Source organism: Triturus cristatus, chromosome 7 (assembly GCF_964204655.1).
Source record: "Triturus cristatus chromosome 7, aTriCri1.1, whole genome shotgun sequence".
Classification (NCBI taxonomy): Eukaryota; Metazoa; Chordata; class Amphibia; order Caudata; family Salamandridae; genus Triturus; species Triturus cristatus.
In genome coordinates this window covers 854,570,139-854,590,391 of record NC_140590.1, presented here as the reverse complement: position 1 = coordinate 854,590,391, position 20,253 = coordinate 854,570,139, and the positions used below count along the sequence as shown (strand labels likewise).

Here is a 20,253-nt window from a genome sequence, read left to right as displayed (position 1 = left end):
ATCTGCCGTCAGATACTCAGTCACGTCTGCTGACATTCAATCATAAAACTGTGGGCAATCAGAATATAGCGCATAAACATTTATCAGACAAACGTCCATGCCCTCAGGACTCCTAACAAAACCACGGACCTGCCCTACACATCGCATTGATGGCCCCTGTAGCTGAACAGGACCTCCAGACCATCCAGATCAGTGTGCCCCTCACAAATCCAGAATAGGAGGTGGAGTAGAGGTGACTCCTCCATCTCTTTGGCAGCACCTGTATGAAATCTCCCTAGATATGTCTCTCCTTCACAATGGAAATCGAAACTCCACAGAGCTTCGTACAGGCATTGACCCTCAATCTTTTTTCCACCCGTCCTACCCCTCTGATATTCCAGGTCAGTATTTTTGGGGGTTTTCCAGTCATTGCTTTGCTCATCTCGGTCAGATGTAGTCGCACTGCTGACTCCTGTGAGACTCCCGCCACCCCCTATCATTACATGGCATAACATCAGCAATGGGACAATGTATACCAGCAGTTTAAAATCGCCCTAAACAAAACTCTAAAACAATACTCAATAATCCCCAACTCACCCCCTCCCTCGAGCAGTACATGCAACAAACCCAACCCTGCAACAGGCAGTTCGTGGGAACTCACACACCGCCCAAACCCCTCCCTCCGCAAATAAATTAACTCTTTCCCAACTAGTGCTTTGCCAGTGCTCCGCTGACCAGTGACAGTGGCAAGGCCCCTGGCTCTCAAGCCCCTCACCCTTGGCAGCAGGGCTCACTTTTGCTCCTGCCGGCAGAGCCATCAGTCCTCAGTTGGTTTACATTGGTTATTACAAATTTTACACACATCGTTCATGCCCTTACCATTTCATACTGTCTTTCCAGTGGCAGCAGATTCGACCGAAGCAGTGTCCCCCAATGTCTCCACCACACATGGCACATTTCTCTCAAGTGCATAACCAGCCAGTGTGTCTAGCTAGTCACTTGCCTCTTTCGGTGTATAGAAGAATAGCACTTTCCTTTTGTGCACAATTTGCATTTTTGCAGGGAATATCAGGTTATATTTCAGGCCACGGTCTCGGAGCGGCTTTTAGACTGTCATATAGTTCTTGCACAGATGTTGCTCTTATTTTGTGTAATCTGGAAAGATGGAGATATTACTCCCCTCGAACTGTAGTGGGTCCTTCATCCGAACATATTGCAAAATTATGTCACAGTCGTGGAAATTAAACATGCCCACGACCCTGGGGGCGCCCCAGGCAGTGGAAGTGGGGCCAACTCCGTGTATATATGTTCTGTGTTGAGGAATCTGGACAGCTTTTTGGGTCACAGCACATTCACAATCCAGTCTTCCTAGAACAACTTGGCTGATTGTCCCTCGTCATTCTCGGGGAACCCAATTAAGTACAAATTGTTTCTTCTTGACCTGCATGAGTCCTCCACCCGGTCCTTCAGTATTGCAGACACTTATAACAACATAGGTACTGTCTCTTTTAGCGCCTTCACTTCATTTCTGAGTTTTGAGACAAAGCTTTCTGACTCGGTCTACTACTTTCTTGATATCTGTGTCCAAGAGGTTCACGTTGATGGCCACAAAGTCCATCCTAACTACCAGCTCTTCTTGTAAGCTGTTAATTGCTGCCATCAGGTCTGCCAGTGCAAAATCTCCTTGCGGCCCACTCCACTTTTATTTGTGACAGTTTGGCTGGTTTATAACCCCCCCCCCCCCCATTGTGGCGCACTGTCAGGGCAGCTCCCCAAACCCTCTGGTACCAGCTATTTCGGGTCCCTTGCACCAATCCAGTATGGGTGCTGCTTGTGCCCTGCTCCTCTGTTGGGCAGCCGGGGCAGTCCTCCGGCCCTCTGTGGCAGTTTTTTAGGGGTCACTCCTAGGTTCCCCCTACTCGTATGTCACCCTCCGTCTTTGTTGCGGCAAGGAGGCAATCTCCCCTGCCTTGTTCCCTCTGAGGGCCACTCCTGTTCCTCAAATGTCCTACACTCACTTCTCTGGGCTACCTTTCACGGTCCCCCACCTACAAGCTCCAACCCTCACTGGACTCTTAATAGTCGTGTTCCCGGGCCTGCCATATGCATTACATTACCTCAGTCATGTTCCTCGAGGCCTGCCTCAAAGAGTGCCTTGATGTTTGGCCACGTGCCATTGCCGCTGGGTGTTGGGACTCCAAAGACATCCTGCTCTTACTTAACAGCCCCGCTGTACCGGAAGGCAGCGTTCCATTCTCCTCGCCTTTCAATTTGCTAGGCTGCCTTCAGGCCCCAGTTCCCACTGTTTCCCACGTGGCCAGGTTGCCTATGTTGCTCTCGGCAGCCCAGAAGGACCACCATGCCCGGTGCGCTCCCCTGCATTGATTAGATCCTTAGCACCTCGGAAAGCCTCACCAGGCGCCCGGCAGCCGCTGACATTCAATATGACAGAGTCTCCACAGGCAATCGTTGCTTCATCTGTAGCGACGTCCCTGGCCGTAGATTCCACCTCCACACACACTATTTGACATGTGTGCCAAACCGGATATTTTTGTGGCATCAGTGATCCAGATGTTGCAGGATTTTCAGCAAGATTACTTTATGCCAGCAGGAGCCCTGCATGGTGCATCTAGTAGGCCATGTTCCCAGGCCACGCCCACCCCCACACCCTCCCCAGTTAATACCCTGGTTAAACTATGCTGAACATGTACTAATCTCTTCCCTACTCACCAGTCATCCCCTACATTAAAGGTGTTCAGGCTCTTGGTGAAGCCTTGCATGTTGTTGGGACTGACCCTCTGAAGGAAGTCAATGTAATCCTCCGAGTGGAAGCGGCACATGTCATGCTGGGAAGCTTGATAGGGCTTAAATACCTGGAAGACAAGAAATGTTGGCATCAAGCATTTGCGGGGATGTGAAAGCAGCCTTGTTAACAAATGAGAACTGTTTTTAGGTGGCCACGAGTGCAACATAGTTCATTTACCCCAAATTATATTAACCTGTATTCCTTTTTAATGTACAAAGGACAGGAACAAAAAATGGTCATGGTGACCTCAATACTTTTACTTCATGCTCTCCCTTCATCCAAAGGCTTGGACTTGGAAAGGCTTCTTTAAAAGATGCAGCCACTTTAATGTTTTGAGCAGATCTACAATGAGCACCCCTTTTTTTGTCCAAGCTGCACCCTCACCCATCCATCAATAATGCAAGGCCATGTTCAACAAATTATTTTCTGCAATGTATGGTGTAGTCATAACAAAATTAACAAGAGTTCTGAAGAAGCAAGAGGCCACAAATGCTTGGATGGTGACAGGACACACAAGACCAGGCTTCAAGCAAGTAGAGGGAAAAGAACTTAGAGAGCTGAATCTTTAAAGGGAAGTTGTATCCAGTGAGTAATGCTTACATAACGAATGCAGGGAAACCCAAGTATCTGTGCTACAAGTCCCTGCAATAGAAACATGGATTTGAAAATTCAGTGAGTACACCTTAGTCCTGGGGGAATGAGCACAAACTGTCAGAGGAGATTAAACCTATCACCTCATAGATTTTTAATATACACAAGACCAATGATCTTCCAATACGATCTTCAATTGCTTTGTTGCCTGGGATAAAACCATCAGAGTAATGGAAACATGATCACACTTCTTGAAGGTGGTTATTCTTTCCAAGAAGAATTTAAGAACCCTGAAAATAATAAAGTTGTGTACAGTTTCATAAGATGAGGAGGAATGCAGTCTTAGTTTGATAGTGGAATTTATTTTAGGTGTACATACGTTTCCATTAGAACCTCAGGAAAAAAAAGATGGGACAGTTCTCAATAGCATGTTATCGTAACTGAAAATCGGAGAGGTTCTTTTGAAGTGAGAGCTTGAAGCTCACCTATCCTCCTTTTTGAGGTGGTAGTGAAAAAGACAGTCAACATTCTATTGGTTTGAATGATCTTGGCATCAAGGAGGGACTGACTAAACTAGATCCCAGTCTTACCCTCCAACTGTGGAACAAGCTCTTTAATATGAGGATGTAAATGGAGAAGATCATCAAAGTGTCATTATGTACCTTATGTTTTGGAGTAAACACTGTTGCATGCCTATTGGATATTCAGCGAGAGCCAAGTGAAATTATCTGTCAACAAGGACTGCAAAGGCCAATAATATCATTTCATAAGGACGGTTGCAAACTTTTTAGGCAATTTCAAAGGGCCCAGTGTTGAAAGAGCACCAGTTTGTTTTTATAACTAACCCGATTTGAGTCCACAAGGACAGAACAAAGGACAGTGACAGCTGTGTATGACAGATCTAATAAACTGGTCTCAGAAACCAGGCTCATAGTATGGAGGGATGGAGGTATGAAGAGCCAGTCCCTTTTGCTGCACCCAGAGATCTGGAATCTGAGAAAGCGCTGTAACATTTTATAGAAGAAGAATCTGGTGTTAGTGTCAAATCTATCATGGACAGAGAGGGGCTATGAGGAAAATACCAAACCTGTTGGAATAAGGGAACTTCTGCGGAGTGTTTGAAATGAAAAGGGTTGGCTGAAAGTAATAGATAACTTTCCTTTACCATTCTGCTAGGTAATCCTCCCCTGCTCCAGGATAGGATTGGCAATCGAAGGGTACAAAGCATCTTTTTTAGGACGTTCCCACTTCCTGAAGACAGAATGAAGGATAGACTGATTACTCCGACATACGTGCGCAGCACGGTACAGACTAACTACTCCGTGTCTGCTTTTACATTCTTTTCCCAACGCTGGGTCCACCGGAGTACGCAATTATCCATGAGCTCTTTACCCTTAACACTAATTGTCTCCTGCCCTCATCTTTTATTCAGGAAACTAGGCGTTGAATTGACGTGCTCATTTGTTGCCGCTGACCGATGCGGCCAATAGTGAAATACTTTTAGTTGAGTGGCCCTACTACGGTATTCTGGTGATCCACACTACTAACCGGAGGCCGCTGGGTTGCCTAAAATACCCGATAAGATTGTTGGATTTCTGCTGCATTTTTATACTTTTAACTTGACACTATTATTATTCTGGTATTTAGTCACATACACGACTAGGCCACCCATTAAGGGGTCACTAATATTGTATGTGGCCGTGTTAGATAACAACTACAATGTACATTGTCATACAACTTGCTTACAATGACAAAGCTTGCAATTGATGCTCCCCCTGTACTAGTGACTATGTGGTTCCACACTTTGTTTTAAATCCTACATTGATTCCAGCACTGACGGACGCTCCCTGCCGATGGTGCTCCAGAACTGGTAACACTTAGGTCAATGCACCTCATAACCAGTAATTAGTGTAGTATTATATTTATGATTATCGGTCCTGAAGAATTACCGCTTGATTCCATTTCTTGGAACTACAAGGCAAGAAACATGTTGACCACAGAAGTGCAACTACCCACAACATTATTGTAGTTAGTTGCCATCACTATTTTAACCAGGGTAGGAGACAGGATTATTAAAGTAGTGGCCCTGACCACCGTCCCCCGTTTTAATTCACCACCTCTACACACACTACACTTTCGCACCTTAGGGCCCCACACACGCACTCACCATACGGCAAGGATAAAAGATCTCTGCCAAAGAGCCCCCACTGATGGTGCCCGTCGGGTATTGCACCGCCGACCCGACGAGGAGCGCGCCCGATGATGAAGCATAACACCTAGTGGGCTGGGTGTGTGAGGGCATTTTATCCGAAAGGAGGAATTCCCCATCCTCCTTTTTGGGTACTAAACATCATTGGTGTTCTCCCTTTAGTCACTATACAGATAATTTCTCTAGGAACTGCATACCAATTCTTGTTATTCTCTTTACATTCTTTTCCCCATAGAAGAAGGGCCTTGAGAAAGATGTTGTTTACAAATACCAAGATACATACCTGAACAACAAAGAGAAAGTTCAGGAGACTGGGCATCTCATTCTTAGTTCAAGTAGAACATGGCTGCCAAAGACCATCCAAATGGGCTGAGGGTCCACGCCCCCTCACCTTTTGGCCACCATAAAGAGTGTCTGCTAAGCTGTGCAAAGGTCAGCCTGACAGACACTATTTTCAGGTCAGGCAGCCAGGAGCTAGACATGCACTAAATGTGCAGGCTTCTGGCTGCCTGAGATGAACTTTGATGGGCTGAAGAAGTCACAGCTCCTGTTCAGCCTGGTAAAGCACCTCGAGGCCCTCACCCTCAAGATGAGGGGGGAGCGTCACTGAATGCCTCTGACCTGGGTGCTTCAGTTCTGAGCCCTAAAGTGCAGATGGCCAAGTGTCAATCACGGACACCTCGTCGCAGAGTGGGGTGGGTCAGCAGTCTCAATGACACCACCCCAGTCTCAGATGAGGAAAGGCACCAGTTTCAGCCCTCCTGGGATCTCCAAGGCAGAATGCTAAAGAGGCAAGTATAAATTTATTTTTAATGTTTGGTGCGTGCGTGTGTGCATAAATATTTGGGAGTGAGTGTTGTAAATGGATATCTGTGTGCCTGTGTGAATGCATGAGTGTTTATTTGTGCGCTTGTGCCTCAACCACTCCCTTCCCTGCGACAAGTACAGGTCACCACTGGAACATGGTACTGTTTTTTACATCATAATGCAGAGGTGGAAAAGCCCTATCAGAGCAGCACTGCAAACTTTGGACAGAGTTGAGGCCGGGTGGGATGTATCTATATTGAGAGTGCCTAATCCTATCTGAAATTGGAGGTACCGCAGATACCTTTTCTTGATCGGCATGTGAAACTAAGCATCTTATTTCAACAGATGGCAACCAGTTTCTATTATGTAATGTTGTGAGAATTTAACATATCCTATGAAAAAGGTCTACCAGTCGAAAATGCTTAAGATCGTAGAGGTCAAGGATAAGTCTGATGACCTAGTATTTTGCATACAATAAAGCACATAGAGTGAAAACCCTGCCCCACTTTTTTGGCTCCACACTCAACAGGCTAGCTCCAAAGAGAAGAAGCTTCTGTATCTGCAGATGAAGCTCTGCCTTTTTTTTTCCTTGAAGGCAACACAGGGGAAACCAAGAGAAAATTAAAATGTGACCTTTCAAGACTATTTTCAGAACCTACTGATCCTGGGTGACAGAAGACCATTCTTTGTGAAAGGAGGATAGTATGTTAGAGACCTGCAGGAGTCATGATGATTTCTTAGTGGCATCACAGAAAGCAGCAGAATGGGTGAAAGGCTTGTGTTAGTGGAGAAAAATCAGCAGAAGTTCCTAAAGAAAACTGCTAACCTTTTAAAAGACGTAAAAGTTTGGATATATCCGTTTGCTATGAGGTAGCAATGATACTCAATGACTTGATGTTCAACACCCATTCTAGTTGTTTCCAGAACCTCATCAGAAACAAGGTTTTGACAGCAACCAGCAAGTCTATGACCTTATACAGCAAGTCAGAGTTAAAAAGTGTAGTTCTGAGGCACGTGTTTTTGTGCTCAGAATGAGCCATAAGTTGCTCTGGCTGTAGTGTTCCCCAAAATCTTTATTAATCTGAAGAACTATGGAATAGCAAGTTTTAATCCCAATGTACAGAACAGATAACCCTCTGCTACTTCTGGAGGAAATCCAGCAAATGTGTTAATACTCTGCCAATTTTATAATTTTCAACATGTCATTAAATTATTTATCTTCGGGAAAGAGAAGGCAACCTTTCTGAAATTTGCTCACTTTTACTTACTCCTAGCTGACCACTGATGTTATGATGCGTCTCATTATTGGTCTCACGTTCTGTGGTCTGGCAGTTGCTATTTGTCTTTTGTATTGGTTAAGAGATCCTGGTGCCACATCCTCATTCCGATATAACAGAGTTCAGTGATAAATGGTAAACTGGAGAGCTCACTGGCACAAAGTTGAGGATCTGTGCAGTGCGCCTGTGAATAGAAATTATAAAGGCACACTATCCATTCTACAGTGTAAGGGGCTATTTTGTGGTTGGCGGTTGCAGGAGGTACATTTAGTCCTGATCATCAGACCTCTTTTGCCATGAGATAGTATACAATTGGTTTAGGAGTACAGTGGCAGATGAACAAGGGCTGTGCGTACACCACATAATCACCCCATAAACCCATTTGAGTTGCAGTGCATGGGACGCAAGATTTAGCCCCACAGTCCTGTGTGGATTGATTCATACGCAATACATGGCTATTGATGGTTCAAAGTTTTATGCTAAAAGAAGCACTGCTTTCCTATTTAATCATTTGGGGCAAGCGGGCCAACAAGTATTTGACAAACCACCAAAGGCGGATGCCCCACAGGGGCAGTTTATGGTTTGGGATGGATATCATGAGGCTCTAGCACGTTTACAAAAGCAGTATTCTGACGAGCATAGGATTATGAACGTCATAACTTTGTCAAAGCAAAATAGGGAGGAAAGTGTGGATAACTATGTTGCAGACTAGAGCTGCAACTTTGAAAACAGTATTCACACTTGCATAAGAGATCGGTTCGGAACCGAACAGCTGCAGTAACTTCACACATTTGCAGATGGTAGACACCTACAAAGGCATTGAACATTTTCATGCTTTTATCTAAAGCACTAGCTTCAGAACAGGGAGTGTCATACAGGAGAGTGAGCAAGTGAGTACTGCAATCCGAGCAAAAACACTGGATACATCCAGGTGGTCTGTAAGAGTGCCAGAACTCCAGGTGAGACTGACTAAATAAAAGCGGAGCAGGATTAATGTAATGTGAATCTGGCCAATGTTGTGCTGTCTGTGGATTCTATTTTAACATCTATCAATGAAGCCACCCACCAAAAGAAGCAGAAAGCTGACCAAGCCAATCAAGTACTGCCTCAATCCCTATGCCAGGCCCACCTATTCCTCACTGCACAGAAAAATGGGATGCCATTAACCTCTTCATCCATGATAAAATAGAGACGTTCCGGAGGCACATCACCAACACCAACCCGGTTTCAATTCTTACACCCACCCCTTCCAATAGAATCCTATAATGGTGAGCTTTCAAAGTCCTATCGCTCACAGATCTCACCATTACCTTAAAGCCACATCTTATGAGGATGATGTCTTATCATCGTCCTTCATCAAAGCTCTTTGGAAATGCTCTTTTATACCTATTTACCATTGTTAATGCCTCCCTTACTCAAGACATTTTCCCAGAAACCCTCAAGACAGGCAGATCCTCCCTTTTCTATGGAAACCTACACTAAACACTGATGGCCTCAGCAACTACCTACTACTCATCTACCATTCATCTGAAAGATCACTGAAAAAGCAATCTATGTTCAACTGCAAGACCACATCAAATGCAAGCCATCTCCTGCATGACTACCAGTCTGGCTTCAGATCACGCTTCAGTATTGAAACCGCTACCTTACACATCATAGAATATTGACTCTTGACCACAGATAAAGATGTCCCCCTGCCTTTGGATATCACTGGACCTCTCAGCTGCCTTCGACAGTCGACCACCCCACCCTCATACGCACCCTGGAGTCTCACATAGGAACCTAGGATTCACCAGCAATGCCCTTCACATGGGCACGTCCAGGTCACAAAAGATTCCCATCACCCGTGGAGCCCCCCAGGACTCCATACCATCTCCTGCCATCTTCACCTTATACATGGAGCCGCTTAATGCTCTTCTCACAGATAACAGCATCAAGATTCACCACTATGCTGATGACAGACAACTTTACTTGAAAGGCTCTTCTGCTTAAACAATGCTTGCCCATCATCCAGACCTACATGTTCAGTGCCTAACTGAAGCTCAACACAACAAAAACAGAATTGCTGTTATTTGTCAAGAAAAATAAACAAGGTAAAGTACAAACCTGGTTCAATGACATGAACGCCAACTACTTCGAACCACAACTTTCGACGAATGCCAAATCACCTGGATTCCCCTTAGACACTAACCTCACACAGCCTTAAAAAGAAAGTCTGGTACAAGCTCTCACTTCTAAAGAAAGAGAAACCATTTCTTCCAGAAAGCAAATTCAGAACTGTTGTTTAAGGTCTCATGCTCTTGTATATGGATGAGGCTTATGGCCAAACCCACGGCCTCCAAAACTTCACACTGGCAGCCCTTAGGGGCATTATACATGCTGCAGTAAATCTCATCCATGGCCTGAAGAAATACGATCACATCACCTCCCTCCTGCTGGCACTCCATTGGCTCCCCTTGCTGGCTGCACCACCTAGAAAACCAGCTGCCACATTTACAAAGCTATCCAGTACCCTGCTTATGTTGGTGACAAGCTTACTGTCTGTGATGGATCTTGGCACACCAGCAAAAAGGACAGCATGAGACTGTACACTAGAAGTCTATAAAAGAAAAAACAACATGGCGCGCCTTTTCAATCTATGCACCCAAGATCTGAAACGACATCCCAGTACCCATTGGGAATACCAAAGTGCTTCTCCAATTTGGGAAAGAGTTGAAAACCGACCTCTTTAAAGAACACTACATCCCAATGCATTAACCGTACACAACCTGGCTTCCTCTTCTTTAACTTGTTGACTTTATGCTTGCCTTTGACAATGTACAGCCTTCGACTGCCTTTTGGCAAGGTTCGGGCTGTAGAAATACCATATACATATATGCATACATACATACCATTGAGATGCAACCTGTCAGGGGCCCTTTGTATGATGTGTGTGTATAGGAGATGTTGAGCTTCAGCTAATGGCAGATTCAGGATCACTGATCAACATTCTTGCTGATCAAACTTTCTGTGAGCATTGGGGTAAAGTATATACTTTGTTCAAATCAGATGTCAACTCTATAACAATTTTAAAGATCAAGGCGTAGACATGCTGGGGTTTTTCATGAGCATGCTGGAGTGTTTAGGCAGGATGACTGAAACTAAGACTTGTGTGGCCATCAAAAGTTGGGACATCGTGGAGTAGCAGGATTTGGCAAGACTGGTATTACTTTTGAGAATAGGTGCAGAGAATAGTATTGGGTGAAATGCCGATTTTGAGTGTATTTTAACATGCTTTCAATTGTTCAAATAGTGTGGAAAGATTTCTGTTTAAGTTTCCTAAAGTTTTTCAGGACTGTGTTGGTGAGGTGAAAGGTTTAGAGCTCCAACATAAGGCTTAAGTCACACATAAGGCTTACGTTCAACATGGTTCCTTAAATTCAACAGGTGATGCCTGTTCCATTGAGCATCTAGGGCATGCTTAAAGCCCTTCTAGATGCATCCTGTTTTGAAGGCTTAATTCGAACTACTGATTCTTAAGAGTGGGTGGCATCAGTAGTGATCCAAAAGGTCCTATGAAATACATCTCTGCACCGACATTCACACCCTTAACAGGAGTTCTGATCATTGTCACCCTCTGCCCAGGATACATGAAATGTTAGTGAATTTGGGTAAATCAAAGTAATTCTCCATCATTAACTTGCATTCAACATATTATCAGATACCCCTCGATGCAAGGTCTCAGGAGCTGACCATATTTATGAGACTGTTGCGTCATTCACATAGCCACAATTACTGTTTGGGCTTCCCTTAGCGGCAAGCATTTTACAGGAACTGATGGCTGTCCTGTATGGCGATATCTCAGGTGTATAAGCATTCCAGTACTTCCATGGAGCTGCATGTCACTCTGCAATGGGTGCTATCAATACTTAAATTAAGAGGGATAACTGTAAGAAGGGAGACGTTGAAATTCTCTACCCACAAGGTTGTGTATTTGGGCCATACAGTTTCAGGGAATGGAATTAAGCCTACATTTTGTTTCATCCAAGCCTTTAAGAAAGCAACTCTTGCCACAGATAAATACATTAAGTTTTTTACTCTCAGGTTAAAGAAGTAATATGCTTGTTTTGTGCAGAGTTGTGACCTTTTGGTCCAACCTCAGACCGTTATTAAAGGAAGGTTGTAAAGCTGAATAGACCTTAGTAACAAATAAAGTTTTTGAGAAAGTTAAGAAGATGGGTGTGGAAGCACATGCCCTGAACCCATTTATTGCAAATATAAAATGTGTGATCACAGGGGATGTGAGCTTATGTGAGTTTGCATATTTTTTTAACCAGTGGGCGAATGGTAGAGAAACTACAGTAGCACTCGCTTCCCGCATGCCATGACCGGCTGAGACAAACTATAGCACTATTGAGCATGAAGCACTTGCTTGCACATGGTCTGTAGAGAAGTTTCTGGCTCAAATTTGGGGTATTGAGTTTGACAATTTAGAGTCCACAAGCCATTAGTTTACTTAATTAGTGAGAGAGGGGTGGATAAGGCCACATCCTGACTTCAATATAAACACCAAAAGTACAATTTCATAATCAAGCATGTGCCAGAGGTTAAGAATGTCAAGGCAGATTGCTAATCTCGCATGCTATTGACAGACAATGTGGCTGCTTTAGATGCTGTCCATGAATGTGGAGACTAGTAATGAGACACAATGGACTGTGGCTTGTTTGAATGATGGTATACTCGCCTAAGTCAGGGTATACATCAGAAGTGGTTACCGATGGCACAATGCTCAAGCACAGAGATGAGAGGATATGCACCTGCCGTGTAAACTCTCTAATCCAGGAAATAATAATGAGGCATTACCTTTTTGCATCTTTAAGGCATACTATGATTAAGACTGTACATGAAGACTTGGGGATTACTTCGCCTTCCAAGAATCTGAAACAATTCAATTGGTGGGCCTTGCCAGACACTGAAGTAGAAAGGTGTGCAAGTCATTTCAGAGCATATTTAGTGTCTGATTGGAAAACAGCAGAGAAGCCTTTGCGTCCTTTTTCTCTCCCTGGTTTCTCAGGGACGAAGGTGGCCATGGACTTTGAGTCTTTACAATTTACTGCCTATTCAAATGACATGTATATACGCAGTAGGGGTCTAATATGCAATGTGGATCTATTTTTCTTTTGCTGAATCGGTCAATACTGGCGGTGTAATCAAGTTCTTATCAGATGTTTTTGCACTAGAAGAGCCTCTTAAAGAGGCTGCAACTAGGATCACTGCCTTTTCTTGCTGGCCTCTATAGAAAATGGCCAGGCTAGTAAAAACCAGCTGAGGTGGTAACCCTATCTGTAAAAGATAAAGGATGCATTTTGTTCCTGAACTTAGGCACGAGTTTTGGGCTGTGCACGAGATTCATCATTTACTGGGTGCACTATGTACTCCAGTTTCAAATGGACTTGTTGAGCGTGCTAATTATTTTCTTAAGGACGGGATTCAGACAGTTTTGGCTTACGGTTTAAGGGTGGATGAATATTTGACAGTGCAGGTATGGAGTTAAGTCATCATCCCTCACAGCACAACTGGTGTGTCCCCTTTAAAATTATTACATGTAAAGGAAACGAAGGCTATACTTTGTCCAGGACGGTTAAGAGACTCGAAATTTGGTGAAATCTATGGATTTGGATGAGCGGAACATGGAAGTAAAAAAACTCACAAAGTGGCTAAGGGAGAGTCAAGATTTTCAGAACTGGCTAGGGTTGCCAAAATGATTAAGTTGCCTGTTTGGCGGTCTACAAAGAGATAGTCGAATAAGAGGAACTTGATGTGCTTAACAAGTGAGTAGGCAAAAATATTTTAGGATTTCAAGTACAGCGTTACACATGATGCTTTTGGTTGGTCGGCCAGCAAGGACGACTGATGTGGCCAATAAATCATTGGTGGAAAGAACCTGGCGTGTCATCCTCATTCCAATACAACAACTTTAGTTTAAAGCCTTACTTAAGAATCTTTCATCCAGAAAAAAATTAGGGAAAAGGTTGAACACGAGTAAATGGATTAAATGATAGCAAAGCAAACAAAATATCTGGAGGTTTCTAGCCCAGAGCAACCTTAAAAAAACAAATAAAAAAAAACAAAATCAGAATGGTTTTTATCACGGGATGGGAAAAATACCCGATTCCTTGCTTGTCATGATGGGATAGTGCATGCTTCCAAAATTCTTAAATGGGGAAGGTCGGTTTGAACTGTTTTGTATGTTTTGTTGGCTATTTGGATGCCTCCATTTAGTAATAAGGGAAACATGAAATTTGTCAGAACATGAATAAGGAATCATACGTGGGCAGAGATAGACTACCTTTATGAGTATCAGAGAATCATATGGTGAAGAACTTCTCTACTCCTTATTTTTTGAAGCAGCTTCAGGTGAATCAGGGAAGCACTGTGGAGACTCAAACTTACTGGCAATAGGTAAACCTATAGGCTTAATTATGATATCTATTGTAAACGTTAACATTGATTATTTTGTCATGGGGTCTTTCTCTAAATTTACTAGTCAAGCAATCAGTGAAAAATGGTACCTTAATGGACAAGAGGCACGCCTTCTTTTAGGCTTCTCCTTTTCTATCCTCAGTCTTTAGGTTTTCATGGTACACGGAAGAAGGGCAGAGTATGGGTCCCAATGCTGGAGAACGAGATGCCATTTCCATTCTCAGTGAATGGTGTAATTTTCACAATACTGGTGATAGGAGTGCATTTTTCAGGCAACAGAATACAGCTTTGCCAGATCCAAACAACTCTGGTACTGAACTACTGGTACCCTGGAAAGTGTCAGGCTCAATATCCACTAGAAAGGATTTTTTAGAAGCTCAATCGGTCCCAGCATGTTCCAAAAATGTTGGGTGGTGTCCCGAGGCAACAGCACCTCTGCCCAGTAAACAAATCGGGCCTGAGCAGGTTGCTGATCACTGTAGGAGAAGCAATGTCAAAACAGTTTAACAGCTAATGCTCAGGGGGAAAAGGCACATCCTACCACAAATTCAAATGTTTTTGCAATAGACACCATAGCTATGTTTAACATCAATAGAAGTCTTTCCTTCAGGATTCTCTGCTGGATGCCCTTGCAGTACGGACAGGAATGTAGTGGCTGAAATACTTTCAGGGGAACAAACTGGTATTAAGAGAATCATCCGCTATAGAAAACCTGCAGCACTGAATGCCCTGCCCTAAGACAATTCTTACTGACATATGGAGAAAAAGGAGGCTTTTTTTAACACTGTAAATGTAAATCCAGTATTTGTAAAGGGCACAGCTACCCGTAGGCATCCCGGCGCTGGGGGCTGTCGAAGAGAGTGAAGAAAAAAGCGCTTGTGCTTCTCCCCTTGATACTTATAGCAAACAACAAGAATGAGCTAACTACAATATCATTCAACTAAAATCCAGTGTATATATTAGTTCGTAGACTCCCTGGGAAAAAAAACTTTTTTTTTTTTTAAAGTACACTCACCCACTAGATTTTTTAGGCTGAAGCATGTCACCAGCTAGGTTGGTGGGGGAGGGTTCTTTAAAAAAAAAAAGAACCTAATGTTTTTTTCAGGAGAGACTACTATAGGTTTATAGACTGGATGCTAGTTGAATAAAATGGTAGTTAGCTCGTTCTTGTTGTTGGCTATATTGTTTGAACAATCAAAGACAATATGAAAAACCCTTTCAAAACATATTCTTGCACCAAAGGAAAGAGCAAAAACAAAGGATAACACCTAAAAAATAGGGCCCAAGAAGTCCATTCCTGCTTTCTTCAATAGTTGAAAAACAAGGTGAACTGAGCTTGGAATTGGGAACCGAGGGGCTGGAGAATGGGAACTTATCTTGAGAAAAAAAAAGTTCTTATAGGGTCACAATAAAGAAAATGAGTAACAGCCTTATTTTAAAAAGTCTTTTCCAGGTCTGCCTTTTGAGGAGGCAATTGAAAACTGCCGGTAAGGAAAGAGAGAAGGCATGATAGAATATCTAAACTTTTGTATCACCTCACATCTTCTGTCTTCCAAGTCCCACTAAAAGGGAGTTCTTGGTACATTTTTGAGACATAGCTGTTAGACATCACTTGGACCAACATCTCTGTTTAGTAATGAGCACTATTCACAGTCTTTTTAAGCATCACAATTTGTAGCTTACACTCATTTTCTTGTAGAGACCGTAGTGAAGAACAAGACTATGGGTCAGAGCCAATCGGTGAGGCTTCATTGGATGTCCTGTGCCTGAATATAAAAAAATGTAAAGTTGATCATTAAATAATCCTACTAAATTTGGAAACAAACTTTAAAAAGAACAAATTAATCATTCAGGATTTAGTTCATGCTCACTACCATTTCGCATCAGGCATGTGATTGGTGAGATGCCAGTCCCCAGACTATTAGGAAAGTGGCTGGGATCAGCAAAATTGAAAAAAAGGTCTGCTGTGCCAAGTTTGCTTCAGTGGGCAACTGAGTTAATACCTAAACCAGAGCTGATCTCCCTATATATCTATTGCATTTTAATGGGGGCATTATTCCAAAGTTTATATTTAATTTCAATGGAGAGTCATATCAGAATCTATGGGCCCACTCAAATATACATTGAGATGGTGCAGGTCAATCAAGCAATGAGCATTTCCATGGGACTGAAGACAAATTATTGTGTTCAAGGCGCTTCACTGGTTCATGTGAGAAAATATGTTGAAAAGATGGATGGTTTCAATATTCCCATATCTGAGGGAAACCCTGGAAAAACAACCACAAGAGCATGTGTAAGAAAATAAGATACTCCACAACTGTTATTTTAGATCGGGGAAGGGCTGGTGACATCACCAAACAAATTGGAATGTTAGATGTGAGAGGCTTCTACATACCAGTGCAAATCCTACAATATTCTGCAAACATATGCCACAGTCAACATAGATTACAGGATGAGAGGACTACAGCAAATGCGCTGAATTGGAGGAGACAATGGGAGAAGCAGCTTTGAAGGGAAGATCCAACCCTCACCTCTGGAGAGGAGCTTCCATCACCAGGTCAAACAAGCTGATCTGGGCTAAACAAGAAGTAGTTGGATGAGTGATCTAAAAGAGAGCAATTGCGGCGCTGGGATTGCGACTCAGACTGGAAAAAACTGGGCACCCAGATGGGAACTACCCGCGTCGCAAGCAGGGATCCAGCTGTATTGCCAGAGGCACTCCCATGTACTGGCACCAGGTGATGACCTTCGACTACCATTGCTTTAATTGATTTTAGGTGTTTTGATTTATTTTAGCTTGAATGTACACATTTTTTCCGCACGTGCACTCTGCCTTGTGTTTGCTTTTCACAGCTTTGCCGGAACGGAATGTGTGGGATGTGCGTGTGATAGCATGAGAGAAGTGTGGAATGTACTGCTCTGTCTCGGAGTGTAGTGTTATATGCAGTGGTGCTCAAATGTGCATTATGTTGTGTCGTTTAGTTCCTATATACCTATATAGGATCTGCGTGTTTAGACAACATATACTGTAGGATTGGAGTCAGACTGATTCTAGACACCCCTACCGAATATGCTAGCCTGTATACCAGTTAGCTCATAGTGCCACTAGAAACCCCTCTTACCAAGGAGAGAATAGTTCTTGGCAACCATCGAACATGACAACTCTGTCCCATCAGGGATCGTGGAAACAGTGTACTACTTATCGCTCAGTCACTCGTGCTCACTTTGTCTCAGAGAGATACACAGAATAAACTATGGGGATGTTTTTCAATAAACATATATTGAACCAGCATCATTCTAGCGTAAAATGGGTGTGCTGGAACAACCACTAGACAGCAACAGATCTAAATGATTATAAGGACTAACAGAGTAAAAGGATGGTAGATTCTACCATTGTGCTAAAACAATGAATACAGAGAAGTATATAAAATACATGACAGTAATAAATGCGTACTCCTACGATGCGACCCTAACTAAATGTACCTAGCATGTATGTGTGTGTAAAAGCCAAGAATACCTCTAGGATAAAGTCAACCCCATTACCCGAAGTGAGAGACTGTGGGACCCTGTCTTGGTCTCGAGATGGACACCCCGCAAGGGATGTCAGGCCACTGTGAGCTGGAGTGTCTGCATGCAGGAGCCTCAGCGTCTCACGTCAGTGTGTCAGCATGAAAGTCCTTTTCTCTTCTATCTCAGCAAGAGAGGATGTATATATATACCCAAAGTGGTACCCCCTGGGGATATATCTTGCTGTGTCATGTCGGACTTAGGATGACGGAAGGAATGACCCTTCTACATAGTTATTGTGCAGGAGATGGTAGGCTTGCTGTCCTGCTGTGATTCCAAGAATCCTCATGCATAATGAATGAGGCTCAAGCTTTCGGAGAAAACTTTATGTCATCTCTGGACATTACCGTAACTAGGTAAAAGCTCAGTACTAAGAATCGTTATGTGGTGTAATGGTATGAAGAATATAGGTGAAAGATTAGGTGACTACCTGAGCCTATATTGAGGTACCTATATGGAACATAACAGTTGTACATTGGGGTGTTTTAGTAAGTTTTTACCATTGGCTTTGACATACCCTAATGCCATCTTGAATTCGGACTCTTCTAACTTGAGCATTGCGCCACGAGCAGGCCCCCAGATCACTCAAGTTGTTCAGGCTATTCACGTTCAAGATTGTTTTCTGCACTTTTGGAGATGTTTTCTACTTTCTCAAGCTTCATTAAGATAAGGGGCTAGAACATGTGGGAGCGCAGAATATGCGAGAACTCCTTTCCTTAGGAATGCTTGCATGGAGAGTGGCAAAGTCCAGTAAGTTTCCTTGGCGCAGAGGAGGTCTTTTCGGAAACTTCTAGTGCATCGAGATTATAAAACTGGGGAAAGTGGGATTTTGGACCTGAATGAAGGACGGACACATCCAAGTCAGTGTAGCGGTTTATGGCTTGCGGAGTCTCTTGACCCCGGCTGTGAATACCCCAGTCTGGAGTGGGCTAAGATGAAGTTTATGCCTGTGTGTTGGGGGTGGGGTGGTGTTTGTGTGTGTGTATTCAAGACTCCTGATGTATCCTGTGTATATATCTTCCATGCTTTCCTTTGACAGGGTTTATTCCTTGTGTCTGATTATTTGTATTTAGTGTTTATTACTTGCAGTGGACGTCCAGTATTATGATCATTATTATCTGCTTGCATTTTATCCCATGCATCTAAAAGTTGCATTTGCTTATTTGTAAGTGTGTTATTATATATATATATATATATATATATATATATATATATATATATATATATATATATATATATATTTATATTCACTGAAAAAACCATAGGTTTCACACATGTTATAGTTAGCGGAAATTTTACTGATAAAAAACCAATGAAATTGCCCCGTTATAGTTAGTGCTGGCAACTATAACTCACGCGACCGCAATCCTCTGCTGATGCTAATACTGTATTTAGACACTTATTTGCCCATGTCTTCTTCCATACATTTTTAGCTATACATATATTACAAATATTTTTTTTTCATAAAGACACATATGTCATCAGCAGAAGATTGCGGTCGCGTGAGTTATAGTTGCCAGCACTAACTATAACGGGGCAATTTCATTGGTTTTTTATCAGTAAAATTTCCGCTAACTATAACATGTGTGAAACCTATGGTTTTTTCAGTGAATTTGCAAGGTTTTTTAAATGCTAATTCCTAACTATAACGTGTGTGAAACCTATGGTTTTTTCAGTGAATTTGTACGGTTTTTTAAATGCTAAGTGACTTTACGCCATTCGTGGCGTGCGCGCCCACTTAACGCAGTTCGTTCCGTGCGCGCACGGTGCGCTTCGCGCACCGTGCGCGCACAGTGAGCACGCGGTGCGCTTCGCGCACCGCGCACCCACTTTACGCAGTTAGTGCCGTGCCCACGTTACGCTAGATGGGCCATGTACGCACGATGCGCTTCGCGCACCGTGCGCACATGGAGGACATATTATGCGCTTCCTTGTGATAGGTAATCTGTTGAAATTTTTTGGGAAATTTCTGTGCTCTGATAAGCCATGCACAAATGGTGGCCTTCGGCCACCATTTGCACAAGGGGTGGAGAAAGTGTGGATAGTGTTTTTTTTATTTTTATTTTTTTACCGTACGCTTACGGTAAGCGTACGGTAAGCGTACCCCGCGAAATTGCCGAAAAAAAAATAATGCCGTTTTTGCTCTTGGGGGATGTTTGGGGACTCCCTCAACATGACTATGTGAGAGGGAGTTGTCAAAACATCCCCGTAACATGTTTTTGGCCATCATGTTTGATACATAACACTCAGTGCGGTAGACAAAATGGCGGACGCCGCTTCCTGGTTTCTGCCGATTCGAATGTTTACTAAGATCTAAGAGCCAATCAGAATCGCGCTCGCGCACGCCACCGTACGCTTACCGTAAGCGTACGGTAAGCGTACCGTAAGCGGGCTCAGATATATATATTGATTTAAAGGCTATTTTCTCAGAATCTACTGAACAGATTTACACCAAACCTACAAAAGGCACTTCCTTGACCTAGGGACTACCTCTCTGCCAAATTTCTAGTAATTCTGTTCAGCCGTTCGGGCTGTAGCTCGTTCTAAAGGTCCTA

General features: G+C 43.2%; 1 protein-coding gene across 1 annotated transcript in view; it reads right to left on the bottom strand.

Annotated features, from left to right (window-relative positions):
* HDAC3 (histone deacetylase 3) overlaps window positions 1–20,253 on the bottom strand; it is a 224,083-nt gene that overhangs the window by 188,771 nt on the left and 15,059 nt on the right. The window contains exons 2-3 of the mRNA XM_085617783.1: window positions 15,815–15,897; window positions 2,710–2,852 (exon numbers count right to left, since the gene is read on the bottom strand). Coding sequence (XP_085473909.1) covers window positions 2,710–2,852; window positions 15,815–15,897 — 226 coding nt within the window. The remainder of the gene's footprint in view (window positions 1–2,709; window positions 2,853–15,814; window positions 15,898–20,253) is intronic.